This window comes from Balaenoptera physalus, assembly GCF_965194825.1.
Source record: "Balaenoptera physalus genome assembly, chromosome: 16".
Taxonomy (NCBI): domain Eukaryota; kingdom Metazoa; phylum Chordata; class Mammalia; order Artiodactyla; family Balaenopteridae; genus Balaenoptera; species Balaenoptera physalus.
In genome coordinates, this window is record NC_138898.1 from 24,526,199 (window position 1) to 24,545,761 (window position 19,563).

A 19,563-nucleotide genomic window follows, 5' to 3' on the forward strand; every position below is an offset into this window, starting at 1 on the left:
ATAATGTAAAACTATAGCAGCCCAGTTAAAGACATTGTAGACTGATATTTTCTTATTAAGAGGGAAATTTTTTCTGATGCATGCCAAAATTATGCAGTTTCCATGCATAATTTCTATGTGTACAATAAAGAATACTTTAGAACCTGAACTGAAAATTTAATGAAAAATAAAATGTATAGCTATTATAGATAAAGTAGGAAAAAACTAAAATCTTTGGAATATCTTTATGGAGTTTAAATACAAAATTTGAAATTCTGTTAGAAGAAGTAGGTCTTGTATTTAGTGTATGTACAAAATATTTTTATTTTGGCTCCAAGCATTTGCGAACAGTGTGCCATGATGTTAATTCATTTTAATTTGACAGATTTATTTATTTTAGGCTTATATATATATATTTATATATATTTTTTAATTGAAGTATAGTTGATTTACTATGTTGTGTTAGTTTCAGGTGTTAGTTTCACAGCACAGTGATTCATATATACATATATATATATATATTCTTTTTCAGATTCTTTTCCCTTACAGGTTATTACAAAATATTGAGTATAGTTCCCTGTCTTTGTAGGTCTTTGTTGGTTATCTATTTTACAATATATATAGTGGTGTGTATATGTTAATCCCAAACTCCTAATTTATCCCTCGTCTCCTTCCCCCTTTGGTAACCATAAGTTTGTTTTCTATGTCTATGAATCTCTTTCTGTTTTGTAAATAAGTTCATTTGTATCTTTTTTTTTTTTATTTAGATTCCACATATAAGCAATATCATATGATATTGGTCTTTTCTCTGTCTGGCTTACTTCAGATAATCTCTAGGTCCATCCATGTAGCTGCAGGTGGCATTATTTCATTCTTTTTTATAGCTGAGTAGTATTCCACTGTGTGTGTATATGTGTATGTATGTAAATATACACACACACAGACACACCACATCTTCTTTATCCATTCGTCTGTCGATGGACATTTAGGTTGCTTCCATGTCTTGGCTATTGTAAATAGTGCTGCAGTGAATATTGGGGTGCATGTATCATTTCAAATTATAGTTTTGTCCGGATATATGCCCAGCAGTGGGATTGCAGATAACTCTAGTTTTAAGGAACCCATACTGTTCTCCATAGTGGCTGTACCAATTTACATTCCCACCAACAGTGTAGGAAGGTTCCTTTTTCTCCACACCCTCTCCAGCATTTATTATTTGTAGACTTTTTGATGATGGCCATTCTGACCAGAGTAAGGTGATACCGCATGGTAGTTTTGATTTGCATTTCTCTAATAATAAGTGATGTTGAACATTTTTTCATGTGCTTTTTGGCCATCTGTATGTCTTCTTTGGAGAAATGTCTATTTAGATCTTCTGCTTTTTTTTTTTTTTTTTTTTGAAATAAAAAGATGTTTAATTTTAGGTTGTCTACTTAACAATTCAAACTTAGAAGTTAAACAAAACAATAAAAACAAGGTCCAAACTCTATAAATATAAACCTAGATGGTTTTGAAAGGAAACATACCCAAATATCAGTAGTGATCATCTGAGTTTTGGGATTACAGTTGATTTTATTCTTTAAAAATATTCTGTATTTTTAAAGATCTCTATAAAAATTATATATTCTTTTATAACTAGAAAAAAACCAATAAATTGTATTTTATCAAACAATTTCTCATTGAGTAAGCTTTTTAATGTTGACTTCTACCTCAATAAGTTTTAGGAAAACATGAAAAGACCTTTGGACCTTTGTTCTTTCAGCTCTCTGCTAGGTGTTTTCACAAACTATATCTCATTTAATCCTCACAGCACCCTCATGAGATTGTTACTTCCCATTTTACAGATGAAAAATATGAGGCTCAGAGAGGTTAAGCAATATATCTAAGCCCTTTCAGATAAGCAGTGATTCAGCTGCTCACTGGCTAACTGGTAATTCCAATCCAGATCTGTTGAACCTTGAAATTTATACACTGCTGAGTGTCACACTGCATACACTGCATACATTAAAATTTTGAATTTTGAAAGTGAAAATTATCAATCATGTTAATTAAAATAATCATTGCTATACTGAAGTCTATATGATTTGTGAATATTGTTTCCCAATATTCTTTTCACTTTCTTTTTTTTTTCACACACACACACTGTATTTTATTTTTACAAGAGATAAACTGACACCAAGCATTGTAAATGGATGACCACAACAAAAGCAACAGTGATTGCAATTACCAAACACGAAACACACTCATACTATGTCATAATATTGACATTCAGTTCAGTAATCCTCCACTGTAACAGCTCCTTTACTTTGCAGTGAAAGTTGATTTGTATATTTTTTGCCTCTGAGTCCTTGTGGGATTTTTTTTGTTTGTTTATTCAAACAGAAAGTCACAAAAATTATAATCATCCTCACCAGTTCACTCAGTCCCATGTAATTAATTGTTTTTTTTCATCTTGATCTTTTGTTAGCACTTTTATGAATTCATCAGTTTTCCATTAGAGTTCTGAAAATGCTTATTCATTCAGTTCAGCAGTATAGTCAGTTACCAGAAACCTGTACTTGTCAGAGTCTTTTCCATGAATTCCTTGAAGATGAAACCCTTTTATAGGAACATTTTTGCGAAAGCATCAGAGTACACCCAGAACTGTCTGTAAATGACAAAAGACTTAAAAATGACCACGGTTAAAGATTTGATGAAAGTTCATAATAATGCAATTGACAAGGAAATTTAGTTATTTCTGAGATATACATTTTAAAGTAATAACTAGAATTATGACTTATAACATTATACCAGAACATATAAGATTTTTAGAAATTTCATGTAGTGTCTGAAACATTTATATTAACATATTTCCATACAAATAACCCAAAGAAAGTTTAGTATTAGTTGGTTTTTTGTTTGTTTGTTTGTTTATACCGCAGGTTCTTATTAGTCATCAATTTTATACACATCAGTGTATACATGTCAATCCCAATCGCCCAATTCAGATCTTCTGCCTATTTTTTGGTTGGGTTGTTTGTTTTTTTGTTATTGAGTTGTATGAGTTGTTTTTATATTTTGGAAATTAATCCCTTGTCAGTCACATCGTTTGCAAATACTTTCTCCCATTCTGTATGTTGTCTTTTGTTTACAGTTTCCTTTGCTGTGCAAAAGGTTTTAAGTTTAATTTGGTTCCATTCGTTTATTTTTATTTCCGTTACTCTAGGAGACGAATCTGAAAAGATATTGCTGTGATTTATGTCAAAGAGTGTTCTAATTTGACAGATTTAGAAATGAATATATAGGGAGGGCTCTAAGGCTTAGGGTCCCAGTTTCATGATTCTGGTATATGTCCCTTAGTTTTGCTTCTGTATTCTTTGAATTGCTTGGTGATGAGTGCTTTAAGATCTCAGAAAAAAAAAATATTCTTTGCAGATTTAATGAAAACCCTATTGTAACATTGTCTGAAGATGTCTAAGTTGACTTGATAAATTGTGATATTTGCATTCTGATGCAAGGATGGGTCACCTCTGTAATTTCTGTATAATATTGTACTTTTATTTTTCCTTTTTTTTTTTTTTTTTTTTTTTTAGAATTTTTATTTGGCTGCTACCTTAAAATACAAGCCCTAAAAATGCCAGCTTGTTTGGACTTAGAAGATGACCTGGATAAATGATAAAAATTAATAAGAAAGACATTTTGGTGAGTGAAACCTTATGTGAGAGTGAGTATGGCTCAGCTTAATTCCAAGCAGTGGAATGACACTACCAAAGTTACATTGCAAAAATTCTCTAAGTTTGAGTGCCTTCTGTTTCTCTGGGATTAAGACCTTGGTCTCTTTTTTTTGTTGTTTTCTCTCTCAGGGAGTCCACAGACCTCCCAAGAGGCACATCATAAGACTTAAATGCATTTTAAATACCTGGTCTTCTCCAACACTACACCAAACCCAGTGTAGTTTACTGGGGCCTAGTGTTCTATCAGTCAATCTTGTGAGTCATGATTTTAGATCTTCGGCCTATTTTTTGATTGGGTTGTTTGTTTTTTTGTTATTGAGTTGTATGAGTTGTTTTTATATTTTGGAAATTAATCCCTTGTCAGTCACATCGTTTGCAAATAGAAATTAGAAAAATTGAAATTAGAAATTGAAAACTGATGGCCTGTGGGCCATATGCAGCTGCAGTGTGTTTCATTTGGCCCATATTTTCCAGAAATGTAAATCAATTTTAAAATTTGGAGATTTTACTAAATATATGGATTTTAGTCTATTCTTAAAATTCAGAATGTTAGTCCTGGGCCTGCACAACACCTTCTCTCCCTCCAGAAAGGAATAATAAAGTGGAGCAGAGTAGCAGCTGCTGAGCATAGATGGGTATGCGAGTTTCGTATTGCCCAAACCATTCATACAGTATGTGCAAATGCATTTAATATTCAGTGTTCTTCTCTTATTTACTTTATGTGCCTGACTCCTGTAGGTATATGAATTTGTGATTTCTGAGGTGCATGATAGCATCTTGTCTTTTTGCTCAAATGGCAGATAATCTGAATAGTCTGTGACAATCTTTTAACCATTATTAACATAAGAATCTGAATATATATAAATATACATATAAAATATATATTTAAATCTGGAAAGACTGGTGTAAGTAATTAAATATATGTACTATATATGATATAAATTTATATATTTATAAATATATATGTTCAAATATGTTTATTTTTAAAACATACTGTGATTTGGAAGATGTTCATAGATAAGCTTCTTAGCATTCCTGATGTCTGGCAGAGTTTTACCATGGAGCAGTACTATGTTTCTGGTATGCTTGCTTTTTCCTTTTTTTTTTTTTGGCCACACCACATGGCATGTGGGATCTTCCCCCACCAGGGATTGAACCCGTGCCCCCTGCATTGGGAGCATGGAGGCTTAACCACTGGACCACCAGGGAAGTCCTCTTTTTCCTTTTTTTTTTAAAAAAAAAACCCAATTAACTCTATTATGATCAATTTCAAATATATATAATTTATAGTACAAATAAAAATATAATGAACACCTGTATACTCATCACCTATAATTAGCCATTATTAACATTTTGTTATATTTGATTAATCTGTTTTTTCCTCAATTATTTTCAAGATTAAATTGCAGACATCATGACATTTTACCTCAAAATGCTTCCGTATGCATCTCTTGGGACTTCCCTGGCAGTCCAGTCGTTAAGACTCTGCACTTCCATTGCAGGGGGCACGGGTTTGATCCCTGATCAGGGAACTGAGATCCCTCGTGCCATGTGGCGTGGCCAAAAAAATAAATAAATGCTTCAGTATGCATGTCGTAAGAGACAATAAGAACATTGTCCAAAATAACCACAACACCATTATTATCACACCTAACAAAATTAGTAATAATTCCCTAATTATCCTAAAAATGTGCTTTGCATCTGTTTTTTTTCAAACCAATATCCAATAAAGTACTGTACATTGCATTTGATTTTTTAAAAAAATATTTATTTATTTGGCTGCATTGGGTCTTAGTTGCGGCAGGCGAGCTCTTCGTTGTGGCATGGGCTTCTCTCTAGTTGTGGCACGCGGGCTCCAGAGCGCGTGGGCTCAGTTGTTGCAGCACGCACGTGCTCTCTAGCTATGGTGTGCGGGCTCTAGAGTGCACAGACTTAGTTGCCCTGTAGCATGTGGAATCTTAGTTCCCTGACCAGGGATCGAACCTGCATCCCCTGCATTGGAAGGTGGATTCTTCAACCGCTGAACTACCAGGGTAGTCCCCACTGCACTTGATTTTTAAGGCTTTTAAGTCTCTTTTAATGTAGAACAGTTTTACCCACCCTTTTTTTCCTGTGACCACTGACTTATTGAAGAGGCCAAGCCAATTTTGCTGTAGAAATCCTACACTCTAGATTCATCTGATTATTTCCTCATGGTGTTCTTTAACTTGTTCCTCTGTCTCCTGTTAAAAACTTGGTAGATTCAGGTTAAACATTTTTGGCAGGAATATTTCATAGGTAATGCTGTGCACTTAATAGTGTACATAATTTCTGGTTGTTTCTCTGTTAATGATGCTGAGGTGGATCATTGCATTCAAGTGGTAGAAGTCAAGTCTTTCCATTGTGAAGTTACTGTTTTCCCTTTGCCAAGCAGCAGATATCTGGGATGATACTTTGACATCGTGTGACTATCCAGAACTCTGTCGAATTTTCACATAGTGTTTTTTCCTTACTGATGATCCTTGCCTGAAATTTTTTTGTTTTATTTTTTTATTGTATTTATTTATTTATTTATGGCTGTGTTGGGTCTTCGTTTCTGTGCGAGGGCTTTCTCTCTAGTTGTGGCAAGTGGGGGCCACTCTTCATCGCGGTGCGCGGGCCTCTCACTATCGCGGCCTCTCCTGTTGCGGAGCACAGGCTCCAGACGCGCAGGCTCAGTAGTTGTGGCTCACGGGCCCAGTTGCTCCGCGGCATGTGGGATCTCCCCAGACCAGGGATCGAACCCGTGTCCTCTGCATTGGCAGGCAGATTCTCAACCACTGCGCCACCAGGGAAGCCCCTGCCTGAATTATTTTATTAGGAATTGCAAAACTGTGGGTTTTCTAATGATACCATCTTTTTATATTTAAGTTGGCATTCTTCCATAAAAAAAGCTTTCCTTTATCAACTGGAGCTCTTTGGCTCCTGAAATGGTTTCATTTGGAAATCTTTTTCATTCTACCTTGGACAAGTAGAATAAATAATATGCTTGCTTTTAAAATTTCTCCTGAATATCATATTTGTTTTTAGATTCTTTATAAAAGATCAAAATAGCCCCAGTAAGAAATTAAATCAGTAGGTAATCTGGAAATTATGTGGGTGAGCAAGATAACTGGTGGTTAATCTTAGCAAACCCAAAGAAATAGCACACGTTCATGATAGATGACCATAAATAAGCAAATGAGTCTCTTGAGCTAGTCAGCTATACTGTTGGAGAGAGTTTTCACTGAACTACATTTTCACTCAAAGATTACTCCATTATTTTGATAATAAATCCTTAGATTTTAAGTGGGCATTAATCTCAAAGAATATGTTATCTGGAAGAAGTTTCTTTTTTTTTTTTTTAATAAATTTATTTATTTATTTATTTTTGGCTGCGTTGGGTCTTCGTTGCTGCACGAGGGCTTTCTCTAGTTGCGGTGAGCAGGGGCTACTCTTCGTTGCAGTGCATGGGCTTCTCATTTCAGTGGCTTCTCTTGTTGCGGAGAACGGGCTCTAGGGTGTGTGGGCTTCAGTAGTTGTGGCTTGCGGGCTCTAGAGCACAAACTCGGTAGTTGTGGCGCACGGGCTTAGTTGCTCCGCGGCATGTGGGATCTTCCCGGACCAGGGCTTGAACCCATGTCCCTGCATTGGCAGGCGGATTCTTAACCACTGCGCCACCAGGGAAACCCGGAAGAAGTTTCTTTAAAAAAATTTTTTTGTAGGGAAGGCCAGTAATTTTTTTCATAGACTGACTTTCTATTTCTTGTTTTTTTTTTAAGCACCTGCATAATGCCCATAGTACTGTTAAACTGGTAATTCCTGAATTTGAATTAGCTGACTTCTTGTCTACCAGTTGAGGGTTTTCCAAATCTGAATACACAGCCTTCGTGGCATGACCAACAACCTCTTCAGAAGACTATCAAAGTGCAGGTTTTTTAGTTGGTTTTCTCCTTTCCAGTTAAAGATTCTTTTGGAAAACGTGTCTTAAATTTTAAATTCCCTTCTTGCAGTTGTTTCAACTTTGGAACAGCTGTTAAATAGCTACAGTTTTTCAGGCATTTTCAGCAGTCAGACTTCTTTCTGCTGAGCAGCAGAGTTTTTTTGTTTTTGTCTTTGGCCTCACTGCGCAGCATGCGGGATCTTAGTTCCCCAACCAGGGATTGAACCAGTGCCCCCTGCAGTGGAAGCGTGGAGCACTAACCACTAGACAGCCAGGGAATTTCCAAGCAGCAGCTTTTAAGCTCTAAAAATCTTTTTTTAGTTTTGTTTATTTACCTCTAAAGTTCTTTAATATCTGTAAAATGTAGGTGGCAGTTGACTAATGGCAATGGTATTTATAAAGGATTTTCTGAAAGCTGTTTTTTCTTTTTTTTTTTAAAGCTACTTTCCTTTTTTTTAATTGAATTGTATACTTTATTTTTTTTAATTAATTAATTAATTTTGGCTATTTTGGGTCTTTGTTGCTGCGCGCGGGCTTTCTCTAGTTGGCAGCGAGCAGGGGCTACCCCTTCGTTGTGGTGCGGGGGCTTCTCATTGTGGTTGCTTCTCTTGTTGCAGAGCACGGGCTCTAGGCACGCGGGCTTCAGTAGTTGTGGCTCGCGGGCTCTAGAGTGCAAGCTCAGTAGTTGTGGCACACAGGCTTAGTTGCTCCGCGGCATGTGGGATCTTCCCGGACCAGGGCTCGAACCCGTGTTCCCTGCATTGGCAGGCGGGTTCTTAACCACTGTGCCACCAGGGAAGTCCTGAATGCTGTTTTTTCTTAACCACCCAAATTACACTGTTCCTTTGTAACACCGATGGTACTAGAAAAGGTTATAATTGGCAGACTATAAGACACTCTGCTCAAATGTAAAAGTTTTTTTCCATATTTACAACAGAGGAATTTTCCCCCTTAAAATTGCTTAGGTTTGGTTTTTGAAAAGCCTTTGCTCTTGAAGTTTAGTGATTATTTTAAAAAGAAAAGTTAAACAGTTTTTAAAAGTTGATACTTTTTTCTATTTATGCAAGTAGTATAACCATATTACAGCATATTTAGCTTTGCATTTTCCTAATGACTTATAGCGTTTTTGGAAAATAGGAAAAGAAAATTTACCAACAGTCTTACCAACCTAGCACAATCACTGTTTGCATTTTAGTGGGTTTACTTTCAGTCCTTTTTTCTTATCCATCTTTTAAAAAAAAATAGCTGTAATTATGCTTTATATAGGGAATTTTTTTTAATTAGAAGATTTGTGTGAGGTTCTTATGTTTCCATACCATTCTTGCTTAACACAAATGCTGAAAATTAATGTTCATTCATTCACTTTTGGGTTAAGAATGTGATCATCAATCCCAAAGATAATGGAGGAAATGGCCACATGGTGTGGTCTTTAATATTTGTACTCTTTGGTAGGCAACATAACTGAAAATAGCAGAAAATGTGACTTCCCTAGACCTAAAAGTTAAAAAGTAATTTAGTTCTGTCCTAGACATAGTTCTTTGCCTCTGTAAACATGTGTTAACCACTTATTTTCCTTTTGCAAAAGTATTTTAAAATTTTTGTGTCTTTGTTTTGTTTCTGAATCATCATTTTCAGCTATGCGACTATTAATAACCCTTTAAAAGTTGTTTTAAATGGTCCTCATGAAAGACTAGGATTTTAAGTAGTCCTGCAGATGCTCTTAGTTAGGTCAAGTTGTCCTTTGCAGGTTAAAGCGGAGGGCTTTAGAAACCTTGGCTGCTCTGAAGCTTTTGTTAGGACAGGAGTAAGGGGAGTCTTGGGGTCAACCCCAATCTTGCTCTGTGGGGGTCAACCAAAGGCTTATATGAATTAATTCTCAGAAAATACCTACTTTATTTTCTTGTGATCTTTCGTTCCCTTCTGCCCATATTCTAGGCTGACAAAATAAAAGGAATTTTATTTAAAACTGGTATATTTTTATTTCTAGTATCTTTAAGAACTATTATAGAATATCTTAATTAAACTAGCTTATCCTCTCTGTAACTTCTTAATTTTTATAGTACTTCCTTATTACTTGGCAAATAAATTACAGTTTTCATAGAACTATAATTATACATTGTTGACTGTATAATTATGCCTTGTAATGCTTTTTGTATCTTCTGTTTTCAAAGGTTTTTTTATTGTCCAATTGGCATATGCTTCTGGAATAATATTCACCATGGTTTTGGATGACCTTCCAAACTTAGAAGACATCTATACTTCCTTGTGTTCATCAACAGTGGAGGACTCAGAGATGGATTTTGACTCTGGACTAGAAGATGATGACTCGAAAAGTGATAGTATTTTGGAGGATTCCACAATCTTTGTGGCCTTCAAAGGAAATATAGATGATAAAGACTTCAAATGGAAATTGGACACAATATTGGAGAACGTGCCCAATTTGTTACACATGGGTAATTTGCTTTATTTTTCCTTCTTGTTACTCTTTTTGAATTGTCCTTCTATGGTTATCTCGAGTTTTACAAAGTACAACTGTGGTTGTACTAGGTTGAAAGGCTGATTTTAATTGCAAAGTTGGAATTTTAGGATTTTTTTTTTAATAGAAATTCTGTTGTATTTTTTTAAGTACATGGAGTAACTGAACATAATAAAGCATTACTTAGCATAGTAATCCTTAAATTATCTGTTCTAATGGATAGGAGTAATTCTCAAGACCCAAATTTATTTATTGTTTTTAGCTCTCTGGTCTTTAGTTTCCTTACCTATAAAATGAAGAAGTAAGACTGGATCTTTGAGGTGACTTAAAAGTTACAAAAATTTTTTACTCCATGGTTCTGCTTAAAATGAACTTGAAATTTGTTCTTTTAAATTTTAGGCCAGAGGTTAACCGATAGCCTGCTGTATCCAGTGTGCAGCCATGTGTTATGGCCCACTTTAGTTTTGGGGGTTTGTTTTTTTTTTTAATGTTTGAATTTCATTGCCACTGCTTTAAAAAATGAGATATTTTACATTAAAATTCAGATTTTAGATTTGTCTTTAAACAGGAAAGGTCAGATAACATTGAGCTCTCCTATCCCAGGTGGTGCTGAGTAGCACCTGCCACTGAAGGCAGGCCCTCCCTTCACGACTGTCCCATCTGGCCTCTTCACACATTTAGATAACCTGTAGTGGTCTTGTGGGAAGTTGTGCTTGTCAACTTTGGTTTAGATGTTCTCCATCTTTCCTGGGTAGCACAATTATTTAATCCCTTCAGACATAATACAAAGCCTAGATTTTATCCTTTTATCACAGATCTTGATTTGATTAAGTGCTAACCAACTTTTTTAGGTTTGGGGGTCTTATTCACTAGAATTGATGTCAGGAGGAGAGCTATCTTTTTTTTCAAGGGTCTTTTTTTTACCATGTTATATAAGACTTCTCTATAGTTCTGGATTATTTAACATAGTATTAGAGACTTTTATGGTGAAAGTTGTAATTGTCATCATAATCATGTCATAATATATCATCATATCTTAAGGGCTAGCTGCACCTGAAATTGTTCATTGCTCACTGCTCTTTTTTTTAAAAAATATTTATTTATTTATTTGGCTGTGTTGGGTCTTAGTTGCGGCACGTGGGATCTTCGTTGCGGCATGTGGAATCTTCCGTTGTGGCACACGGACTCTTCGTTGCAGCACGTGGGCTCTCTCTGGTTTTGGCGCTTGGGCTCTATAGCTCGCAGGCTCAGTAGTTGTGGCACTCAGGCTGTCTAGTTGTGGGGCTCAGGCTCCAGATCACACGGGCTCAGTAGTTGCAGTGCGCGGGCTTAGTTGCCCCACAGCATTTGGGACCTTAGTTCCCCAGCCAGTGATCAAACCTGCATCCCCTGCATTGGAAGGCGGATTCTTAACCACTGGACCACCAGGGAAGTCCTACTCATTGCTCTTAATTATCCACATTTTTTTGTTTTTAAATTGCTGAATTAGTTTATTAATGGCTTTTAAATAAATTAGCAAACTCAGACTTATGGTTATCAGTTATAGTCTTGATCCAAAAAGTATTTTAAGTCAGATGTTCTCAAATATGATGGAAGTTAAAAAAATTTGATAAAATATAACTGTTATAGTTAAAGATTTTTCTGCAGGCTTATCACAAGTAGATAATGTCATAAGCAAATTTAACGTTTGTCTAGACCACGTAAGTATAAAATTCCAGTACTGTTCAGATTGGGGAGAAGCTCTGCAGCATCTATACTCTGTGGTACCAGGATCTCAAGCTCCCTACCTTTTGCTGTTTGGATGCATAAATATCATGGAAAGAAAAATGACCTGAAAAGCAGAGCTGGATTCTGATGCCATGATGCTGCTAGGTAGCCACTGGATTCTGGGCAAATCTCTTAGACTTTCTGGGCTTCAGTTTCCTCACCTATAAAATAGACTTGAACTAAATATTGCATAATCCTTCTTAAATCTCTGTGATTGTATTAACCTTCTGCTCTTAGCAAGTGGTCTCTTTTTTCCACATAAGAACAAGTGGACTCCATGTCTGGATAAATGTATAACGTATAATGGTTTTGGAGGTGGCAGTGGCTTTAGGCAACATGTAGGCACTTTCCCGTATCCATATATATTTCTTATTTTGAGAATAGATATTCCTGTATGACCATTTTCTCAATACTGGGATGTATAATTGAATGGAGGATACAAGAGATTTAATGTAGCTGAGTTTATAACAAAAGAGAAAATTATTTTGTCTGTGGTTGTTGGGGAAAAAATGTTTTTTTATTATCTAACTGGACCTGGGATTTGCTTTTCATCTGTGAAATATAATTACAGACAACATTACCTCCTCAGTTAGTTTAACTTTTGCATCTTAATTTAAAAACATGTTCTAAAGTTTGCACTGACTTTTCAGATTTGCTGAAATGTAATGTTTTCATATCCTAACTGAAATGTAGTTGTCAAATTTATGTTGCTTTTCTCCTCAGTTTGGTGTGCTTCAGTGGAAATTGTTTAAAGTAGAAAAAGATCAAAAATGAGAGACATAAAGAATCAAGATTTAAGCCTTCCTTAAATTGAAGCATTTATAGGATATTGGAAGAAATGTTTGCTCCCTCTCTCTATGAATATCTTTCACAGAGATGCCCAGTGAAAATTTAAATATGAGTATTAAAATTTCAATTGTTTCGTTTGAAGAAGTAAAATTGCTTAACATTTTATAAGTGAATCTACTATTTTCCTTTTTAGTGCTCTTTCTTTAAACAAGTTTAGTGAATTGTAGCTACAGATTCCCTAATATCTTACAATTGGCATATCTGCCAGTTGAATTTTTATAAAATTTCACTTGAAATTTGAAACTTAACTATTCTTAGCTTCTCAATTCACATACATTGAACTGAGTCCAGAAGTAGACCTTATTCTGTTAATTTAAACTTATCTCTCCCTTCTCTCTTATGTTCCTTACTCCATCTTACTGCTTTCCATTTATTAAGTGCCTATGGTATGTCAGATCCTGTGCTAGATTTTTGGCATATTATTATCTCATTTAACACTCACAATCTCATGAAGTAGTTTTTTCATGGTTTTAGAGACGAGAAGGGTAAGTTTCAGAAATGTTAAATAACTTGTTCACGGTCACCCAGGTGCTAAGTGGTACAGCTGGGATTCAATTTAAAGTCTGGGCTTCCCTGGTGGCACAGTGGTTAAGAATCCGCCTGCCAATGCAGGGGACACGGGTTTGAGCCCTGGTCCGGGAAGATCCCACATGCCACGGAGCAACTAAGTCTGTGTGCCACAACTACTGAGCTTGCACTCTAGAGCCCGTGAGCCACAACTACTGAAGCCTGTGGGCCTAGAGCCCGTGCTCCACAACGAAGAGTAGCCCCCGCTCACTGCAACTAGAGAGAGCCCGCACGCAGCAACGAAGATCCAAAGCAGCCAAAAATTAATAAATAAATAGATAAATAAATAAATAAAACAAATAAATTTATTAAAAAAACAAAACAAAATAATAATAATAATAAAGTCTATCTAATACCAAAGCTTAAACTCTCTCAGCTACTCCATACTGGTATTCTACCTTGTTCTTTTACTTTGTTGTTGTTGTTCATTCCATGTCTTCAGATGGCTAAAAGATTACTGATATTATTCTCTTTCTTTCACGACCAAGAATCCAGCAAGCTAAAGGTACAGAAGGTAGAGCCCTGGAACAGCGTGCGTGTGACATTCAACATCCCCCGGGAAGCAGCGGAGCGGCTACGGATCCTGGCTCAGAGCAACAACCAGCAGCTTCGGGATCTGGGAATTCTCTCCGTTCAGATTGAAGGTGCATGTCTGGACCCAGATTATAGGAACAGTAGAATATAGCATGTGCTGCTTTGTCTGTTCCTCTCAAGTTGAATTCAGAATGCCAGATAATTCATGTCACCTGTGCTTCACATTACAGCACCTTAGGATAAAGAGGAATTGAGGCTCTGGTTGGGTCCTGACGCTTCAGCATCCACAGCCTCAGACTCCATTTCCTTGGCTGATGTTGGCTGTCATTCTGTCAGACTTTGATTTTACTGGTACCCTAACCAAGGACTGATTTGTCTTTTAAAGAATATCTAATTTCATTCGCTTCCTTCCACCCAATAAGCCTTATTTAGTATTTATTTATCTCACAGAGACTAGGAGGCCCTGAACAATCCTTTTGTAGCAGTATTCATTTTTCAGATGTTTTTGACAGAATGATCTTTTAAAAATGAAAATATGGAGTATACACACACACACACAGCTTAAAACCCTGCTGTGGCTTGCTATTATTCATAGAATAATGACCAAACTCCTTATCGTGACCTCAGGCTTTGCCTGGTCTGGCCTCTACCTTTCTCATCTAGCCTTATCTTTTACAGCTCTCCTCCTTCTTCCTTGCTATCTATTCTAGCCTCCTCAGCTTTCTTTTAGGTTCCTTGAATATGCATTTCTTCTTCCTGCCAGGAGTCCTTTGCATTGATGTCTTCTCTGTATGGATATTGTTCCCTGCCATTCCCCTTTCCCTTAGTTATACCTACTCAGCCTTCAAGGATCAGCTTAAATCTTTTTTTTTTTTTTTCCAGCTTAAATCTTGAGGAGGTGTTTTCTGAACTCCTTGACTAAGTCAGAGTCTTTTTTCACATACTCTTACAAAAGTCTGTTTTTTTTCCCCTTCAGATCATTTTCTCACACTTTGATTAAAGCAATTATTTGATGATTGTTTTGTTCCCCCATGGACTGCAAGCTCCAGTAGGGGCAGGGACCATATCTTGTTTCGCTCACTGTTGAATCTTTGCTTGCTTGTACATCTCAAGTTCTTTAATAAACATATGTTGAATGAAAGCAAGGGAAGCACATATATAATAGTAACACTTTGCTTCAGCCCTCAGAATAAATGATAAATAAAATATGGTCTTTGCCATTATAAACTCAGAAGGAGCTCATGACCTTGATGAGGGAGACAAACCTGAGAGATGTAAGTACCAAGTATGGGGAAGCACAAAGGAAATTCTGTCTTTTGGTGCCCAATGAACTAAAACCTTCTTTTCCCCTCCTGTGTTGATGTAAACAAGGTGGCAACCAGTGAGTGATTCCAGCCTTCTCTTGCCCTGGTGGGCCAAGCCCTCCTGACCCTGTGCTTGCATAGGACCTAAATGCTCCATTGAACCTCAGTAACTGAAAGGTCAACATTTTGTACGTAGGAGTGAGACACATTTTATGCAGTTAAGATTGTAGGCTGCTGTGCCCCAGAAGGGGCGATATCAACAAACAGATAATTTGAGAGATTATTTAGAGATATATAGATTGAGAAATGGGGTAAATTCCATAATTTGATAAACAAGGAAATAGTGGCTTAAACAATAACCAGTTTGTTTAAAAAAATGTTGGATTGTCTAAAAGGATTCAGAAAAAAATTAATTCACAGCAATCTATTGGATGTAGGATGAACTTCTGGGAAGAGTGTAAGTCAAATAACTATTGGTAATAACACTATATAGGCTGTTTATGCTTTATAAGCACATAAGCACATTATTTTTTATAAGAAACATGTAAGCAGTTTCTTTAAAACCCCAAACATTTTATAGTCTCTCTTACCTATTTACCTGAATTAAAAGGGCTTTGTGGTAGTGTTTTCCCCTGGAGAAAGGAAACACCAGTTTCTTCTCTTAATTATACCTACTTCCTACAGATTCTTAAAAGGGTAAGATGCTGACTCCCCTTTATCGTTATAGCCATAAATTAAAATACAAGTACCAGCAAGGAAGCCAAATAGATAACATATATTACAAGAAATTATGAAATTTACATATGGCAGTGATTATCACATTACAGAAAAAGAATTCTTTAACTTTTAGGGTACACATATGTGTCCCAGGTGATCTCCTTTTCTCTTTCCACACTCCCTGGGAGTTCAGGCTGGAGTGAAAGTGGTGGCAACAGCTGTTGCTTTTGTGAAACTGGTGATGGGCTGATGCCTTTTAAGTTGTAAGAGAAGGTATTGCCACTGTTGTGGTGTCTGCTGCAGGGCTGGAGGGACAGGTTGTTCCTCCCAACAGACTGTTCTCCATTGAAGAATCCTCCCCGTACCCTTCTTTTGAGTTTTGGCCAGGGAGTTGGGGAGATGTCTTTTTTGAGGACATTTTGTGACTCCTCTGTAACTTCATTCTGATTTAAAGCAGGAGTCTGTGTCAAGGACCAGAGAATAAATTTTTTTGGCTCTGTGGGCCAGAAGATCTCTGTCAAGACAACTCAGCTCTACTGTAGTAGTGCAAAAACAGCCATAGGCAATATGTAAATGAATGAATGTGCTGTGTTCCAATAACGCTTATTTAAATAAACAGGCAGCAGGCTAGATTTGGCCCACAGGCCATAGTTTGCCAACCCCCATCAGCAAGTTGGAGAGCCAGTAGTGTTCTCTACGTGTGTTTCCTTGACAACGATTAGCTTACGTGCAGGTGGCAAATAGGAGAATAACAGTAGTATAGTGTGGAAATTGTGTTTAATTCATACGTGATTTCCCCCCCCACCCCCGGGCAAGGGGTGTTAGATTAGTAGCAATAGAAGGATTAATTGTCCACAAGAAAAGCCAAAAAGCCTTTAGATCTGTTACTACATAGGTGGGAGTCCTTTCAGCTTTATTTCAGGAAAATTAAGAATGAGAAGTTACACTCAGGTACCTTCCCCAGAAGTATACCCTCAGCATTGCATGGCTCTCGGCTTGTGAAGTTTCAGTTTCTCCTGTGCCCACCTTAATGGTGGCTCCACTTGCTCAAAGCTCCACTTCATCTACATTATTTCCCACCTTTAACCAGTCATTTTCATTCTACTGTTTTGGGGTATGTTGCCTACACCAATTTTTGTTTTTATTAGCGCTCTGGTTACAAAGCAGCATGGGTTTTGAGTTTGCCTCAACACTGTTTTTCCCATAAAACCTATTGTTTTCAGTGTGAGATTTTTATAGACTGCGAGATTTTCAAGGAATGCATTTATCGTATAGAAAAATGCCTATGATTCTTTGTAAGGTTGTAATAAGATGACTATTCATCATATAGCCAGTAAATAGCTAATGAGTGCCTACTGTGTACCAGGCACTGTTCAGTGTTTAAAGGATATAATTAAGGTGGCCATATAATTTATCATCTAAATTAAGAAAGTGAGAGTAAAGGGGGTTACTGTTAATAACTATTAATTAACTGTTAATAGCTATAAGTGAATGAACTATTAATTAACTGTTAATAACTATAAGTGAATGAATAAGTAACTGTTGATACATGGGATGTGCTCTGAAGAAGTAACAAGATGTTCTGATAAGGGTGACCTAACCTTAGATAAGAAGATTGGAGAAGGCCTTTTGGGGCATGTGACACTTAAGATTACATTGAAAATTGAGAAGTTGGTTTATGTGAAGAGTGCAGGAGAACTGTTCTAGGCAGAGAGAACAACATGTGCAAAGGCCTTGAGGTGAAAAGTGGGTTTGTGTACCTAAGAAAGTAAAAAAAATGCCACTGAGGCTGAATCCTTGTTATTAAAGGAGAAAGTAGTGTGAGTTGAGGTTAGAGAGATAAGGCAAGGACCACGTCTGGGCTGTCAATAGCAGCCACAAGCCATTTACATGAGCTGATGTCCATTTCAAGAACAATACTATTTCCACCTAGAATGTCTTAGCAAGTTTAGTGTATTAATAGTTCTTTCCCTTTAGTGGAAACCCTCAAGATCTGTATTTTCTTTTCTCTTTTCTTCCTGACTCCTATAGGCAACTTAGAACATCTTGTAGCCCCTGGTGATTGGTCACTTATTGGTAGTATATTTGTTCCCTATTACCAAGCTGTCTTCCGGGTTAAAATACTTAATATTTTATCTATTTATCTAGCTGACCTAGATCAGTGACAAGACAGAGGAAACTGCTGTGCCCTCATTGGCTTCCTTCTTTATCATCTTGCTCTGTAAAACATTAAGTTAAGGAACAAGGTGAACGCACCCTTTCAAATTTTCAGCCACAGGCTAGCTATACTTTTATCTGCCCACAAGGTGGTGCTGTCTTCCAGAGTAACAGTAGTCAAAATTTGGGATTAAGCACAAGGAAGCATCCCAAAACTTGTTTCAGAGACCTTTTTATCAAGTGAGGTTTAAATTGCCTCTAACTTTAGAGTCTACTCAATTGGAACACTTCTAGTGACATTACCTACCAGGCTATTGTGAGGTTCAAATGAGATACAATTTTGTAAGCATTAAAAACCCTATACAAAATGTTGGTCTTTTTTTTTTTTTTTTTTTTCCAAAATGTTGGTCTTTATCGTAAGATGTCTCAGAGGTAGATTAGTAGCAACCTATCTACTCTTCATTGCAGGAATTTCTCTGCTGCGTAGCTATTTATATTGTAGTCATTGAAAGGGAAATGGTATTTTGCTTACAAATATCACAGTGTCCCCATGCCATCGTATGTTCTTTCTCCATTAAACCTACTCATATTTCTAATTTCTGATCATAAATTCTCAAAAGGTAATCTAGGATTTTGAGACTTTCTGAGAATATTTTCTTCCTACAAACACACATTCAAGGTGAGTTGGTTGAAAATAAATATTCAGAGTTCCAAGCTCTCTGGTGATGGCATACATCATTAACGATTGTCCGTCTGATGTATTGTGAGAATTGGTTATGTTCTCCCTGTGCTTCATGTAAGTGAACCTGCTCAGGTGAGGTTGAAGAAAGACCCATATAGTATTGAACTCACCCTTTTTGTGGTGGTAAACTTACCGTAATTCTTCAAAAGCACATAAAACTGAAGCTCTCGCATATCTGTTTTTAAACAAAATTTGCATCTTATTCTGATGATTTCCTTTTTAACCTAACTATCATTTTCAGGGGAAGGTGCTATCAACCTCGCTTTGGCTCAGAACCGAGGCCAAGATGTGAGAATGAATGGACCCATGGGAGCCGGAAATTCAGTTAGGATGGAGGCGGGATTTCCCATGGCAGGTGGTCCAGGTGAGATCTACTCAATTGTATGACATTTTACTAGTTTCCTTTTTTGGCTTTATTTGCTAGTGTATGATCATTTGGGTCCTGCAAGATAGGTGGGGGTTCCTGACACATTTCTGTTTATTGGTTCAGGAAAGCAAGACGTGAATCTAGACTCTCAGGAGGCCAGAATCACAGAGCATGGAGCATATACAGTCTTCGTGATCTTTTGGGCTTATGCTTAAAGATAGATGAGCCCTGAACCATGCAGCAAACATTTATTGAGTTTTCATTGTATGACAGGACCTATGCTAAGTGTTGAAAGTACAACTGAATAAAACATCTTCTACCCTCAGGGTGTTTATAGCATAGTGTAGCTTTCCAGCTCCCACCTTTCTCTGTGACTGAGAATCTGTGAGCTGAGAGTTCTTGCATGCTTATTTGTAATCTGCAGAAGTATGTGGGAGAATATTGTGTTTTT

General features: G+C 36.7%; 1 protein-coding gene across 14 annotated transcripts in view; it reads left to right on the forward strand.

Moving 5' to 3' along the window:
* The window catches only part of NCOA6 (nuclear receptor coactivator 6), a 98,823-nt gene that overhangs the window by 37,987 nt on the left and 41,273 nt on the right, over window positions 1-19,563 (forward strand). For 12 of the 14 annotated variants that reach the window (XR_014255190.1, XR_014255191.1, XM_082432117.1 and 9 more), the window contains 4 exons: window positions 3,552-3,660; window positions 9,804-10,085; window positions 13,780-13,935; window positions 18,987-19,109. Coding sequence is in view for 12 of the 14 variants with exons in the window: in XM_082432117.1 (XP_082288243.1) it covers window positions 9,851-10,085; window positions 13,780-13,935; window positions 18,987-19,109 (514 nt within the window). In the remaining 2 variants the exon portion in view is untranslated. The remainder of the gene's footprint in view (window positions 1-3,551; window positions 3,661-9,803; window positions 10,086-13,779; window positions 13,936-18,986; window positions 19,110-19,563) is intronic. The other 2 variants (XM_082432119.1, XM_082432120.1) reach the window with 1 other exon arrangement.